This window comes from Anopheles arabiensis, chromosome 3, assembly GCF_016920715.1.
Source record: "Anopheles arabiensis isolate DONGOLA chromosome 3, AaraD3, whole genome shotgun sequence".
NCBI classification, from domain to species: domain Eukaryota; kingdom Metazoa; phylum Arthropoda; class Insecta; order Diptera; family Culicidae; genus Anopheles; species Anopheles arabiensis.
In genome coordinates, this window is record NC_053518.1 from 2,859,562 (window position 1) to 2,874,774 (window position 15,213).

At 49.6% G+C, this 15,213-nt stretch overlaps 1 protein-coding gene across 1 annotated transcript; it reads right to left on the bottom strand.

Moving 5' to 3' along the window:
* Positions 1-283: 283 nt before the first annotated feature.
* LOC120901459 lies at positions 284-14,654 on the bottom strand. Its single transcript, XM_040309427.1, has 10 exons — positions 11,162-14,654; positions 8,288-8,635; positions 8,068-8,196; positions 7,629-7,972; positions 7,453-7,555; positions 7,329-7,362; positions 6,958-7,153; positions 6,707-6,843; positions 6,451-6,571; positions 284-2,347 (listed from the first exon to the last, which is right to left on the bottom strand). The coding sequence occupies exons 1-10, from the start codon at positions 14,453-14,455 to the stop codon at positions 424-426; spliced, it is 6,630 nt and encodes a 2,209-aa protein (XP_040165361.1). The 5' UTR covers positions 14,456-14,654; the 3' UTR covers positions 284-423.
* Between the last annotated feature and the right edge of the window lie 559 nt (positions 14,655-15,213).

Consider the following 15,213-nt stretch of genomic DNA (forward strand, 5'->3'; position numbering starts at 1 on the left):
AATAAGCAACAGTCAAAGCTCGTTCTGCTGCTTGCACACATTTACTAAAATCGTGCAAATCACGCGAGTAAAGTTTTATTTCGGTTTTAAGTGGAAATTCGTGGCCAGGATATGTTGATATAAACAGTTGAAGTCTGGAGTTTACTACCATACTCACCCCGCTAGCCATTACCGGCATTGAACTTCCAAAAGGCATTGTACAACAAGTCTCCTCTGAGTTCTCGGCAAAGTTCTGCTCCTGATCAATCGTAAGTACAGTAATGTTGACTACACAAGACACCACTTAAATTACGTACATTTTTATTAGTAAGAATACAGAAGAGAATTTCACTACGGCTTTGGTAACGAAACGAAATATGCAACCAACTGCTCCATCACAACATTACCAGCGCAGCAGCGGTTGCTGGGGATTGAGGAGAAGATTTAAGACATTTGCCGAATGCTGTTCAGCGATTTCTCTATATTCCTATAGGTCCGCGGAGGTATCACTTCTAATAATACTTTGCTGTAGTTCGAGTGGTCTGCTAGTTGCTTAAACATGCTCTTGGTGTAGTTGCGAGTTTCCAGCGATCCCTCCAGTAGCAGATGCGCCCCTGTCAGTATGAGCTTGTCGCGTGTTTCCTTCGGCAATGCGAACACCTTCTCGCTGCCCAGCTGCTGCACGATCTTGTTCAGCAGCTTGGCGGCCGTCGTCCGCACGACCGCATTCTGGTGCGTCGCTCCCTTGTAGGAAATGATGTGCACCACCTTCGGAATCGATACGTTGTCGCACATGGCCTCCAGCGCCTGGGTAGCGTCGGCCCGTAGGAACTTGTTGGTGTCTGCCGTACGGTGCAGCAGATGCGTTGCGATGTCTTCCGCCTCACCCTCCAGACACCGGCGATGGGTGGCGAAAAACTCGGCCGAAGCTTGGCAGGCGGCTCGGGCCACCTGAGAGCGCAAGTTGCGCACCTGCTTCGCCAGTGCCACCGACAGCAGATGTATCTGGGTGTCGATCACCTCCGGATGGTGGCGTATGAGTCGCACGAAGAATTGAAGCCCACTGATGTTTTGCTCCCAGTTCGGGCTTTCCAGGTGCGTCAGGCAGTTGTTGAGAGCGTCCTTCGGTTTCTCGAACCGGCGCAACGTTTTCTGAAAAATCACCTCGTTGAGCTTGTTCTTTGCCTTCACGCTCGATACGACCTCCTTCACGGGGGCCACTTTGCTGCTGCGACGCACTAGAAACGGTTTCTTGAGAATTTTTTTCGGTGAAACCGGCACCGGAGATTGTTCTGCTACCTCTATCCGATCCAGATGCTGCAAATTGCCCATGCTAGCCGACTGCACGCGGCTTCTGGGGCGGGAAATAGCCAGCTCTTCCTCTATTTCTTCGTCTTCCTCCTCCTCCTCTTCCTCCCCCTCCTGTCTGTAGGCATTATGACTGGACAGTTCCTCTGTGGAGTACGAGCCTTGCAATGGACGTGGACTTGGCGTAGGATAGCGCTTCGGAGTGGTCGGTGATTTGGGTTTTAAGTGTCTATCGTGCTTTCGCTCCTGCTCATCGTCCTCCTCATCATAGTCCGACTCATACTGCACCTGGTTCGAGCTGATTCCATCCATCTCGCTATGAATCGGTGTCGTAGCCCGTTCCCCATACCATTCACCATCTGCACGATCATCCCCAGAGGCTTTCCCCGCAAACGAGCGGTGCGATTTGAGCGAAACATTGTCCCCCATCGATGCATTCTTCATGGACGCATTGCTGTACGAAGCGTTACTGGTGCGCGATGTACGTCCTTCCGGCGTTGCTTGATGCTTGAGCACTCCCGAACCGATCGACTTGTGCGAGCTAACGGACTGTGGTCGCGAAACGGACGGTATCGATGGAGGACGACTGCCACCGGATAGGGCACTAGGGTAAGGGCCATCCCCACCAACCGTTACCCGGTCTCGGTCGCGCTCTCGAAAGTTCAAAATACTGTTGGAGATGATGCGGGTAGAGGTGGAATCGTTACTTGATCGTTCGTCCTGCTCGCTGTCATAGTTTTCGTCCCGATGGATGATGTAGCTTTCCTGATTAATGCTTGCCCCCGCCGGTGGCTGATGTTCGCCCAGGAAACGTGTCCGATGCGGAGTGTTCGGTGCAGTACCGCTGCCGGTGCCCATGTTGGAATCGGCGTAATAGCTCTGATGTTCACCATGGCTCGCACTGTTGCTCCGATTATTTGCGCCACCGTTGCTGGCCGCATGGTGGTCGTGGTGGTGGTGGTGGTGATGATGGTTGTTAAAGCCTTTGCTCGGTGATAAATTAGGACGCTGGTCTACATCCTGCTTCTGCACATGCGTAGTCATTTGTTGTTTGTTGTGGCTGGAAGAACGGTCCCAAAGCAAAGGCATGGAAAAGAAAGAAAGAAAGAAAACGAAAGGCTCTGATTATAAATTCATAATGACACTCTTCAAAGGCAAAAATTGTGAACTGTGAACTTTGAAAGACATTTTCTGCTCAAATCATTAGCCTGATGAGCCTGAGGACAAAGTATGAGGTAGAGGTCGTAGGGAGAGCGAACACGTCTCGAGTCAGAGAGTTCCTCCCTTATCGTCCACGTCCACTGCCTTCGATCGATCGATTGGCGTGATAGGAATAGAATGATTGAACCTCCGAAGTGAAGGCGTAACGCCCAAAGCCAAGGATAACAGCACAGGTGCTTATGTACGTATATTCAAATGAGCCAAAAACATTGAAGAAAGCAAATGTCCTTGGCACGGAGCTTCGTTTCCATCTTCACTCGCGGACCCCATTTTTCTGAGGATATTATATGTTAAAGAAAAGCTAATTGTGAATTACGTTTCGTCGTTGAACTCGACCATTATTAGCACGTCGCTCGATGCCGTGGTCGGCGGTCCGTAACCGTTAGCCACCATGACAGGTGGCGGGAACATTACGACCAGCTCACCACCATCCACTTCCTCGCCGTCTCTTGCTTCGCACGCTCGCGGTATGAACAGTTTCTGTGGCGTTTCAAAAACTGTCCCATTTGCGAAGGGGACTACGCTGGTAATTTCCGCCAGCTTGATGCAAGCCACTTCGGAGGGTATTCTGCTAACTTCGGGCTGACCATTTGGCCCCAGATTGGTCTCATCACAGACGGGTGGGGTAGTTTCTTTTCGTCGCTTGAAGAAACACCACTGACACAATCGCACCAATTCTGGGTGCGTTCGCAAAATTCTGCTATAGATGCCACTACTACTACTAGTACTACTGTCGAGGGCCACTGGCGGCATGCCCTCGGACGGGGCACCAACGAACTCGTCGCTGGTGATCGTTTTGCACACACTCATCGCGCTTTTGGCGCCATTGGCAGCACTGTTGTTGTTATCACTGCACTGTTGGAGGGTAGAAATCGGTGGAACCGTTGGTTCCTCTTCCTCTTCCCTCTCCTCGGACGACGTGCACGACGACGGGTTGAGCTGGTGAAAGCAACCCAAACAGCTTCCACAGATCCGGTGGTATGTAGGAGCGAGTTTCACAAACATACTACCGCCAACACTAGCGCCGTACTACTACTGCTTCAGTAGTCTAACCACGATGACGAACGCGTAGCAAGTGGCACACCAGACCAGTCCGCGTAATTTGAAGTTCGTCGACGGCCATTTGACCACCAACGTGTAAGCTTTTCCACCGCACCGTCCACACACACAGCACACAAGTCCAACACTTCCCTTCAAGGAAAGTTCAAGAAGCTTCGCTGAGCTGGCTAACAACACCACTGCCCATCATCAACACGACACTGGACGCAGGCAGCCTTGTCACCATTAGCGCTGTGGCCTACTTTTCACTACTATCGAGGATAGTTTTGCGATTTGGTCGTGTGAAGTCCGCAAGCAGCACCAGTAAGAGCCGCCAGTCAGTTACGTGCGGAATAAAAAACTACAAACACACACACATAGCATCGATTAGCACTACGACGACCATTCCCCCTTATGTATTGGACTGAATCGACCGAAGTTCGCCCAAGAGTCCTTCGGTCCTTCACGACTTCACCGGTGGTCACCGATGATTGCGCCGCGATGTCCAGCGCTGCGATGTGTGATATAAGTGTAACAGCACGCTATTGCCACCGAACGGCGAATGAATGTTGCGACGCCACTGGCTGAAGGTAACCGGGTAACACACGGCTATGTATAATGGCAGGCGGGCGCACAAGCCGAAACCTACCAACACCGGGCAACCCTCCACAGTAGTAGGTTTCACTGTGTACGTTTCCTGGACTTTTGTGTATTGCTGGCGGTGGTAGTCCTGGCTGTATCCCGTCCTTTCAGTACTCTCTCCCCCCTTTTCCCTCCCTTTCTAGCAAGGTTTGTTTATATCAACGCCATGCACTGAGGAGAGCGCGCGCCATACGTTCATTTATTGGTATAGTTTCCTATTTTCATTCATTCGGCACGGCTGGGTGGTATTGAATCACGCGCCATACCAGCACAACGGGGATATAAGCGAGAACGCAAATGAACGGGTGTGTTTGGGCGGTGTTTTGTTGCTGTCGAAGCTAGTAACCATATCAGCAAACAAGTATCAGCCACAAACACAGACACACACCGGGGGTTGAGATTGACGAACAAAAAAGCGAAGAGGTCCCTACCGATGATTTATGATGTGTGTGTGTGCTGTAGGTATCGTTATTCAGCAATTCTACCAAACAAAAGGCCTAGAGCATTGGTGAATCTTCAACCCGTCTTGTGAAACCGTTGTCCAGTATCTCATGGGTGTGAAAGTGGGTTGGGCAAGGGTGGTCCTTCAATTCCCAAGACCCCAAGATTTGAAATTGGTTCTCTTAACCCAAGGTCGTTCGATACGTTGACCTCTTTTTGGGTAAGGACTCGTAGAAACTTATGGTGTGACGTACATGGGAAAACCATTAAAAAGTAAAGCACCCGCTTCGCTCTCCCAGGTGGAGTTAGGCAGGAGAAGCATGATGTGGTCTTTGCGTGACATCAAACTTTAAGACGCAAGATAGAGCACTTGTGGTCCTGTACGGTCCATTCACGCCCAGTGTTATGATGGATTGAGGCAACTGGCCAGCAGTAGGTTGGAATGCATACTGTGAGATATACAATTAGCTCAAGGAAAATATGCTATCTTGGTTGGTTGTTCTTGATCGATCGCAGGTTGACCTATGTCCAAGAACCAACATAAAAGATAGCTTAAGTAACCGTTTTATTGCACTTTTAATTGATTTTGGAGGTCGTTTGACACATAAAGTACGAGCATATAGCAATGAAGAACATAAGGGTTGTGTTTTGGATGATTAAGTGTAAACGAGAGGCTTTTGTTTTTGATGCAGTAAGTTCGTTTTACACTTGTGTCGCACAACAGCCTTATTTGCTCAAAGTGTGCATTAGCCAGTAATGGGCTTGGATATCAGTGGCTTCAAAACGCAATCAGAAGTCGTTACGAGTTTTAGTACCGACCGTAATGATGCATTGGTGCAAGAAAGCATAAGCGGTGTTGGTGCAGCGGGTTCAGGTTGGGTCGGGTCAATATAGGTTCAAGACCCGACCCTTACTGGCTGTTTATGCTTTCTTGCACATCTACTGATCTTTTGGATCTACTCCAATTCCGTTGAACCCACGGGTTAGGCTTGAGCCCAACACTGACCTACCTCACCTGCTGCACCTACAGGTGGCAATCGATTCCGATAGATCTACATTCGACTCCGATTCGAGTCGTGAATTGAATCGTATGACCCATCACTAATAATGTGTATTACTTATTAGGGATTTGATTCAAACGGGGCGGCTCGAACCTTTGACGAGCGTGTTGTTGTTAGGTCCTACGACCTGGCGACTTTACTATGGACTGTAGCGGCCCAATCTATGCCTTTAATGTCATTGCTCACACCATCGTTTCATTGTATGATTTAATTGCATATTAATTTATGACGGGAAAGTGGTCTAATGAATCGCTTGTTGTGGTCACATAAGGCTGACGATGGCCAGATACTCAAGTTATTGATAGCTAAGCAGAGAAATCCATTTAGTCTGAGACTTTTGCAACGTATTAAGGCCCCGGGGAACATTGTCCGTACTCTCCTAGTGTAATTTCGATTTTCACTAGCGCGTCTGGCGGCGGCTAAGCGAAGCATTTTGACAAGCGGCTTACCGCTTCAGAAAATATGTTATTTTTCCACGGTGTTTTACTTAAACAGGACTGGAGCTTGTTTATTGATAGATAAATATGTTGTGCAAGTGTTTCAGCCATCTTCGCATAAAAAACCCGATGAAAAAAACTACTTAATTTTGAGATCCGGCACGACCATTCCCTCGATGATCAAAACAAGCTTCTCCCAGCCGCCGCCAGATGCTCTAGTGAAAATTGAAACTACACTAGCTAGTACGGACAATGTCCCCCGGCGTTTAAGATATACCAAGAATCGCTCAACAAGTTCGATGATGTATAGCTATTGCACTTACCTTCCCATTAGATTCGGATTGTAGAACCGCATACCAAATCTCGATTGTCTGAAACCTTCACTTTCCACCACCGGATCCGTAGCGGGTCGGATGTCGTTGTGTACTTGCTTATTGGCACTAGCTGCAGAAAAGATTCAGGAAAACAAAAGAGGAAACAGTGACCACCACAGTGCCGGGCATCAGATAACGCTCTATGCAAACGCAGAATGCGACAGCAAAACGCTAACACCGCGACGATCGTGCCCTTAAGACTTACCGATTGTGTCGCTCATAAACCCATCACTGTTGCGGGAATACAGCTTGCCCCGCATTCGCGGTGTCCTCATTTCGTACGGGTTATTGTTCTTCGCCAGCATGGCCTTACCGTTCGTCTTCGGATCCATTTCGGGAAATCTAATCAGATAGGAGATTCAAATGCATTCAGCTCATAACGGGGGAATATGGCGCGAAAATTGGAATTTGCTAAGTGGTGTAACGCATTGATATGATTGAAGGAGGAGGACGTACCTTGACGAAGAGGAGGAGGATGTTGCGTTGCGTGAAAGTTTGCCATTCGCTATTTGCGGTATGCCGGACAAATTTCCCTCCAGCTTTCGGTTGTTGATTGTGCCGGGCTTTGTTCCTGCGGCTGCGGTCAGCTTGCTGTCGAGCAGCTCCGGGTACGACCTGGAAGATTGTCCATTGCCGTACATTGGTCGAGTAGCTGTGTGTTTGTGTGTGAGAATGAAGGAGAACATCAATTTGCATATGTTAGGGATTTTCCGGCATTAGGTGCGGTATTGCTGCTGTTACTGCTCCGAGGTGTTGCAGTAAAGCCTCCTCAGGGAAAGTGTGTCAAGATCATAGAAACAAAACCATTTCGCTCAACAGTAACTTACCATTGGTCGGTCCTACTGGCTGAGCCATATTATCCTGCAGGCGAACGCAAAAGCGGAGCATAGTAATACGGGGTTAAGGTACGCGGTTGTTTGGATGCAATTTCTTGCAAATGACATTTCTTACCGCATGTGAGACCGGGATTTTAGATGTCCAGCCCGAATGGGTGGCAATTTTCGATGTTTCAATTGGTTGTTTAATTTCGTCAAAAACGGTGAAGCTTGGCTTCCTGAAAGAAGAGCAAAAAATACAATCAGCCAGGGCCATTCATGAGGAGTTCTCCGAACAGGAAAAAGCCTTACTGTCTGATGTCTTCAAACGAACTGTTTTCCACTTGAAAGCTAGGATATTTGTTTCGCCCGGGCCGGTTGAAGGTGGGCGAAGCGGACCCACTACCAGCCTCGATCCAATCGACGTCCGCACCGAACATGATGACCGAGCTGGCCCGGTTAGAAGGAACTTTAATCGCGTACTCTACGCTTCCATCGGGGCCAATGAAGGGAAGCTGCTTGCGAGCCAGGCGTGCCTTGACGGCCGTGATCAGATGGTTTCCTTCCGAGCGTGTTCCGACAGCGGCGCAGACAACGTCTAGAACCAATTTAGGAGAGCTAATTTGTCCCAGCACAGCAAGCACGTCCAGCGCAGCCTGTAATAGCGAACAGAACAAGTTGTAACAGAGTTGGATTAGCAACAAAAACACTCACCGGAACGGTTTACAGCTGCCACTACTACACTACTTACATGGCGGACGCGTTTCTTGCGATCCAGTGCCGCTTCGGTCGCTCGGGAAATAAGCGTTTTGATGTCAAAGTAGGTGCTCGGAAATGTCATTAAAGCAAACAGCACCGTTTGCAATGCATTCTCGCGAAACTGCAACGAGACATTGAGAACAATGAGAGGAGGATGGGAGGGGGGCAATGAAAACAACGCAAAAACACCACACCAGAACGTTATTGCTAACCTTGGAACTTTTGGCATGCAGGAAGTCATCCGATAGTAACCGCTGAACAATGGCCGCCGTTGGTAATCGTTGCATCAGCGCCTTGGCCACCGTGTTGCTTCCGGGGCCGCCCTGCCGGCACAGGCCGGTCATGATTTGTCCCACCCGGTCCTCCAGGTTTTCGAGCGGCAGCCGGGACACCAGGTTGACCAACATGCGCACCTTATCGTCAATGACATCGAGATTCCGCTCCGAGGACAGCAGCGTGCGCAGCAGCGACTCGAGATAGGGTTGTACCTTTGCCAGATTATCGGATGATTTAAGTGCTTCCTCGATGCTACAGAAACCTTGGGACCGTAACCGCCAGTCCTGGACAGAGAGAGAGAGAGAGGGGGAGAGAGAAGGGAGCAAAAAATTTAGATGTAATTCACCAACCAACAAGCCCCAATACACCGGTTTGGGGAGTAAACTTGCTTCACTATTATTGCACTGTAAACGATAACTTGATAACAAATGGAATTTACATTTCTCATTGCCGGGTGAGGATTTGTTTCCGTTCCGAAGAGAAGTATTTCTTGAAATGAACTATTATCACCACCACCGAAACCTGTTAATGGACACTGTTTCACAATGCGGTTTTGATTGGCTGGCTGCCGAACTAATCACCAGACAATCGGCAACCTTATCCGGCCGGTTCAAGGAGAGCTACTGAACCTTCGGATTGGCAAGGGTTTCAGCTAAGCCCGGCTGGCTGGCTGTGTGGCTGCCCGGTGTGCCGTCTTCGTCTTCTCTAACCTAGAAAATTCCTTCGGCGTACGAAGTGGTACCGATTTCCTTTTTGTAGAACACCGCACCGCAGTCCCCAATGGTCATAAAAAGGGGGGCTGCGTCAGAGAGCCAGAGGATTGGGAACGTACGTCAGATTGGTGGAATTGTGTGTGGTTCTTCGAGTGTGTTTTTTCGAGAAGCCACCAGCGCCACAAAGCGCCAAGTGCGAGAACAGTGCCAACAATCATAATCGGAAACACACACAGTCACCGACCGGGCGGACGGTCCCCGGGTCAAGAAGATGGGGGGAAAACCCGTCGGCACCCACGGCAGCCACACAGGGCAGCTACACAATTAGTGGCACGAAAGTTTGTGATTAGGTTTGGGGCTGAGAAAACGAAACCGAAAGTCCCCTGTCCACTGTGTGTGTGTGGCAGTGTGGCGTGGAATTGATTTAGTGCGTTGACACCGTTCTCTATTTCCCTTTTCCCCAAAAAGCGTTGGCCAAAGAGCCCGCCAGCAGCAGGATGTTGGTGTTGGCGGGTTTTGTTTTGGGACAAATCTAGGGTGTCCGAAACCGAAAGGAATAGAATGAAAGAAAGAAAGGACCCAACGAAAGTAGATCGTAGCCGGGTGTAATAAGTAAACCGGACGTTGATAAGACATTATAAGAAATCGTCGTTGCTGTCGATGTCGCTTTAAGAAGGAGTCGTTGTGTTACTTTTTTGTTGCGCGCATGGGTGAGAAATGTAGGAAAATTACATGGATGTAGGTGACTCCCTAGTCGAGCCACTGTGGTGCTGTGAAGAAAGTCTGTGGCACAGAAAAATGAAAACGCTCTCTTGGCTGGGTGGCGAACACAACAGCACGCAATGTGTGTTCCTTGCGCGGTACCATTTCGGGCACCAAAGGTGAGGCGGGCAGCTTTTAACCTGCTTTTGACCCTATTTTGCACCTTTGCACTACAGGTTGACAGATTCGTGTGTGTATTTGCTGCTGTTCTTGCCCCGGTGTCCTTCTTTCGGTCTCAGGCGAGTTTCTTTTTTAAAGTAAAATAGTTGGAACATGTTTGTAATTACTTTTCCGGTGATTCATTAGCCCAGGTAGCGAGCGTTCCACTTTTTAGAGAAAGCGAGTTACGGAAACGAAATGATGACGATGCGGTGTGGAATACATTTTTCTTCATCGTTCAGCTAGATCAGCGTGATCGTCTAATAATGATAATGAAATGCATCGAGGTTCGGCAGAACAAACGAGTGCAGTGAAAATCATTTCCAGCAGCAATGCTTCGATCCGATTACGTCACTTTTAAAGTAAAATGTCAACGTGACGAAAGGAAATTACGGTTATATATAAAAAAATGCGATGAACGCGGCGAGATGTGAAGCCATGAACCGATGGTACGTTATTTCTTCGGACAGCGCTGTGTGGGGGAATATCCTTACGTTTAACCGAGCTTGACCATATACAGAGCGCGGGCTGGCCCGTTGTCGCATCGATTGCGTGTTGCACTTGATTTTCGAAAGCATTTCTGTACCTCCTGTATGTAATCGGATGGACGTACGTCATTTGCTTGGTGGTTGAGCGAACCCTTTGGTTTGGGTAAAATGAATACCAACTACGAGCCTAGGTAGCCACCCACAGGTGGCTCGGGTATGTAGGTGACCGGGAGGATTGTTGATGAAAATCGCCGTAAGGCGAGGACTATAACAGGTGCCGGTGGTTAGTCCGAGTGTATTGGTTTTTTAACTCCGTCTCACCCAAACCTGGGGCTTTTCAGAGTTTTCTAAGCCAAAGTAACAAAGCTTCTGCTGGCGGGACGGTCTTTGTGTAATTTGTGCAAAAAAGGAGGTCAAACCAAAGGAGCCGAGGAGAAAATTGGTCATTCTAATGAGCGACCAGCAGCAGTAGTAGTAGCAGCAGTAGGTAGGTAGGTAGGTTGAGTTTTATTTACTGGCCTGATCTAGATTTTCCCTATTTCAGTTAATGTCAGACGCCGTCGCAACGGCTTTTACTGTTCATTTCACTTGTGTGTGTTCCACTAACGAAAATGAGAGTAGGCATACTAATAATGGTCGTGAAGACCGAACCGAGGTAACCTTTAAATGGGTGTCCTCAAAAACTTACCGGACTTTTCAGCTGCAAAAGCGTGAGGCGGCTCACGATACCGAGATCTTCCCAGGAGCTGATTATTTGCTGCATTGGCGGTTGCGTTTGCTTGGGCGACTCCGGTAGCGACACGTTCGGCGAATGGGCGCGATCTTTGGAGAAGGAAACAAATTTTTCATGCCCATCTGCTGCTGATGGACTGAGTGTGCTGATGATTTCATTTCCATTTGCATCGCTTGGTGCGCCGAATGCTAGCCGCGAAGGCGTTCGAGTAAACGGTACAAAGGGCGCCGGGCGGTCTACCAGCTCGTCGACGGACGTTTGTGTCGCAATGGTTTTCCCAAACACATCGAAGATGTCATCCTCGTTCACGCTGATGCACTTGTCCGTACGCCCGTCGACGACCGATTCGCTAACACTGGATATGAGCTGGGTGTTGTTGTTGTTCTTATCGCTTGCCGCAATCATATCGAGCGCTTTTGCATCGCTCACATTTGAACTTTTCCGACGACTTCGGTGCGGCGATGTGGACGGACTTCGCAGCAGGTTGTGAATCATCTCGATGCCACTGTGCGGCTTGGGACTGAGAGATGAGGGGCTGATGTAGACGCTGCGTTTCATCGTGGCAGAGGTGGCCGATCGGCTTCGCGACAACGTGCGACCGCGGACCGCATTGGCAGGCTGCGGTGTGAGCTGACCTTTGCCATCGGAGCTACCGGTGGTGGTCGGTGACTTGGGCGCATTGTTGAGGGTTTCGTGCGCTTTCCGCATCGTCTTTGGTGAGGGCATCGTGTTGAGGCGAGGAATACCTGATGATCGTACGATCTTGGGTATTGGTTTGGTTTGTGATGTGACGGGAGTTACCCCTTCACCCTTGTCGGCGGCCTGGGCTGGCTTGGGCGATGGTGGTGGTGGAGCGTTTTGTAGCTTTTCTTCTTTCGGTATTTCGATGTTGAGCTCTTTGGTGTAATCCTTCTTGTTGTGCTCTGCCTGGGACGGGTCCTGTTCAAGGTTGGCCGCATTTTCGTTGTGATTGGTTTTCATAAGCACTTCGAGTGAGAGGTTTGGCTCTAGCTTCGGCGTTGAGCTATGGCCTGCATTGTGATTCTGTACCGTATCGATCGAGTCTGCCTTCTGCATTACTACGTTGTTTATCTTGCTTTCGATACCTTGGATCGCTTGCTTTACTTCCTCTATTTTGTCGGCCAAGATGGAGCTAGCATCGAGAGCGGCCGCCGTTAGTGGGTCGGGTTCTGGGCGGCTTTGTGCATCGGGCGTCTCTGGATGTTGTGGAGCAGTATTATTAATTTTAACCGGTTCTGGTTGTTGTATCTCCTTCGGCTCTGGTGGAGGAGTTTTTGCAGACTTTGGACGCGTGAGAGATGATTTAGGTCGTGATGATGCTCGCGATGCGCTATTTTCTACCTCCTCTGCAACACTGCTTGCTACCATTGATGGAGCTAAGTTATCCTCCGGATCTGATCCCGAGTTAAGTTCGCTCAGCCCGGACGTTTCCATGATCGATTTTGCCGACGAGGGCCTTAGTTTGGAGGTGAAGCTACTGTTAAAGTCGGAAGACGACAGCGCCATAGTGCTTGGAGGTGACGAACGTTCCGTATCTGCCGACTGCGAGTATTGCCTTCGCATCATCGTGTTCGAGTAGGTTGTGCTGCTACGATCAGAAGACGAGGATGCCGATTTCAACGAGGATCGCTGAGGTGGCGCCATCGTTGAAGACGTGCGATCCGATGTTGCTGAAGAGGACGATAGCAGCTGTGTGGATTGGTTTGACGTCTGTGAGAGTGTAAGTGCATCTTGATCGCTCTGATCGAATGTGTCGCTGTCTGGGGTGCGCATTTTAACAATTTCTCCACCAAAGCGTACGCGTCGCGGCGTTCTCCTGACGTATTCCGTGTCGGAAGAGTGCAGCAGCTCTTGTTGCATGGTTGCCTGACTTCCCGCAATCGATTTCACCGTGACGCTATCCTCCAGCTCGCTGTCGGTAAGGACACGCACCACTCCGAACCGTTTGTTTGCATTGTCTTCGTCGCTTTCCTCGCTGATTGAGTTGGAGTTGGAGTTTTCCGCCTCTAAGATACGCATCGTCACCGACTCCTTGTTGATTTTAATCTCCGTTTCCATGATGACCTTCGAATCGTCAATCTTCTCTAAACTAACGCGCCGCAGAAGTGGTCCTCCGCCGGGTCCTTTGCTCAGAATGTAGTCGTGCTGCGCTGGGAGTCGCTCGTCCGATCCAACTCGGTGTCGCAATCGCACCGGATCGTTCGTCACCGTCGATCGAGAAATATCTCCATGGCTACCAGACTTCCAGCGCTGTGCTTTGGGTGAGAGTGGCTGCATTGGTGGCATCGGTGCACCGGGAGTCACTGTTGGTTTCCACGACTTTCGTATATCAACGTTTCCCAGCGGTATCTCGCCGGGAGGAACGACTGGATCCCGTCGCGGGCTTTTCGGTGGATTCGGCAAGCCATACACATTGCACAGAAGGTCAAAATCACGCCGATACGCCACCGAAATGCACTCGTAAAACTCGCGCGAACCGATCGTATTTTTGATCTTGAGCAGGATTTTAAGCGCAATCTCTTGATACGTTATTTGCACCATCTTGCCCCCGAGCGCATTGATAACTGCGCGCAGAATGAACGTTCGTTTGGCGGTCAAAATCGCGGGTTGAATGAGCGAAGGCAGTGCCAACATAACCCCCACGATGTACCGGCTGCTGAGCGGATCTTTCGGATTTCGGTCCATACCGTAGTTCATGATCTCCAGCATAACGGTTTCGGGGAGCTTGGTTTGCGCGATGTACACCTTCAACACATCCAGCGCACCCTTTCGCACGGCCGGAGAAGGGTGGCCCAGATTGTCGATGATGGGCGGAAGTAGCGGGGCAAAGTAGATGTCCGTCTCATCTCGCAGCACTATAATCACGTCAATCAAGACGCGCAGTGCGTGTTGGCGCACCTGAAACTCGGGATCGTGCAATCGCTCCAAAAACTCCCGAAACAGCTCGTTCATGTTGAGCCCGACCGGGAGCTCATTATTGCGAATGATGTACTCCCAAAGTGGTGTCAGCTGCAGCACTGATAGCACTCGATGATTATCCTCCACATTCAGTGCACGCCGGTACCGGGCCGGAGATTCGAGCGGCACACCGTTGGCAGACATACCGAGACTACTACCGTGCATGGCATGCATGCTGCCTCCTCCTGTATTGCCATTCGAGGAAGTCGCACTGTCACCACTGCTGGAGGAACCGGCCGCGTTCTTAGCAAACACGCGACGGAAAAACATGTTTCATAAAGAGAGAGAAACTAAAGCACTCTATATATATTGCACTTCACTTAATGTGTAGCCCGAGCCCGCCTATCCTGTTAGCGGGAGTGTAACTATGTACAAATAGCACACCAAGAGTTGTAACACTTCCTTGCCCAAGGGTGGGTCTTCTAGCACTTAAACCATCCTTTCAGCTTTAGAAGGGACGAACCGGACGGTTTTAATTGTAACTCGTAACTGAACGCACGGACCGCAAGTTCGGCTTGGCTGACGGACCCAGTGTTCGGAGGAATTAGAACCGATACAAACGGGAAACTCATACCGATGGACCGATGGACCATTTCGCCCTGTTAATGAGCATGCGTTTGAAAGGTCGAAAGCACTATGGTACAATACAATTGGTCGGTAGCAACATTGTCATCCCGTGATCGGAGACGGAAGCGTTCTCTTATTGTGTTTTGAACAAACTTTGTGATTGAATTTTTATTAAACTTACTAAACAAAATATACCTTACCTGATCAACCATACAGTGTAAAGCTTTCGGTATCATGTCCCATAGTGCATGGTTTGAAATGGCTTTGTTTTGGCACATCGTCGTTGGTATAGAAACCGGCAGCGACCTACATTGGGTCATCGCATGTATTTCAAACGTACAGGATCGAGCGTAGCTCCCTTCAGTGCAATTGCAGCTATCGCACGATGATGATTCGCCCGAACCCAACTCCAATTCGTTTCCATATTCTCTCATCGTCTGATTGTTTATGTGTTACCACCA

Bases quoted from the DNA above. Each gene is read 5' to 3' on its own strand.
- LOC120901459 (XM_040309427.1), bottom strand. From the start codon at position 14,455: ATGTTTTTCCGTCGCGTGTTTGCTAAGAACGCGGCCGGTTCCTCCAGC. The intron at 7,363-7,452 runs GTAAGAAATGTC...GTTCGCCTGCAG, and splicing joins AAATCCCGGTCTCACATGCG to GATAATATGGCTCAGCCAGT. The intron at 6,844-6,957 runs GTACGTCCTCCT...CTATCTGATTAG, and splicing joins TCCTCCTCCTCTTCGTCAAG to ATTTCCCGAAATGGATCCGA.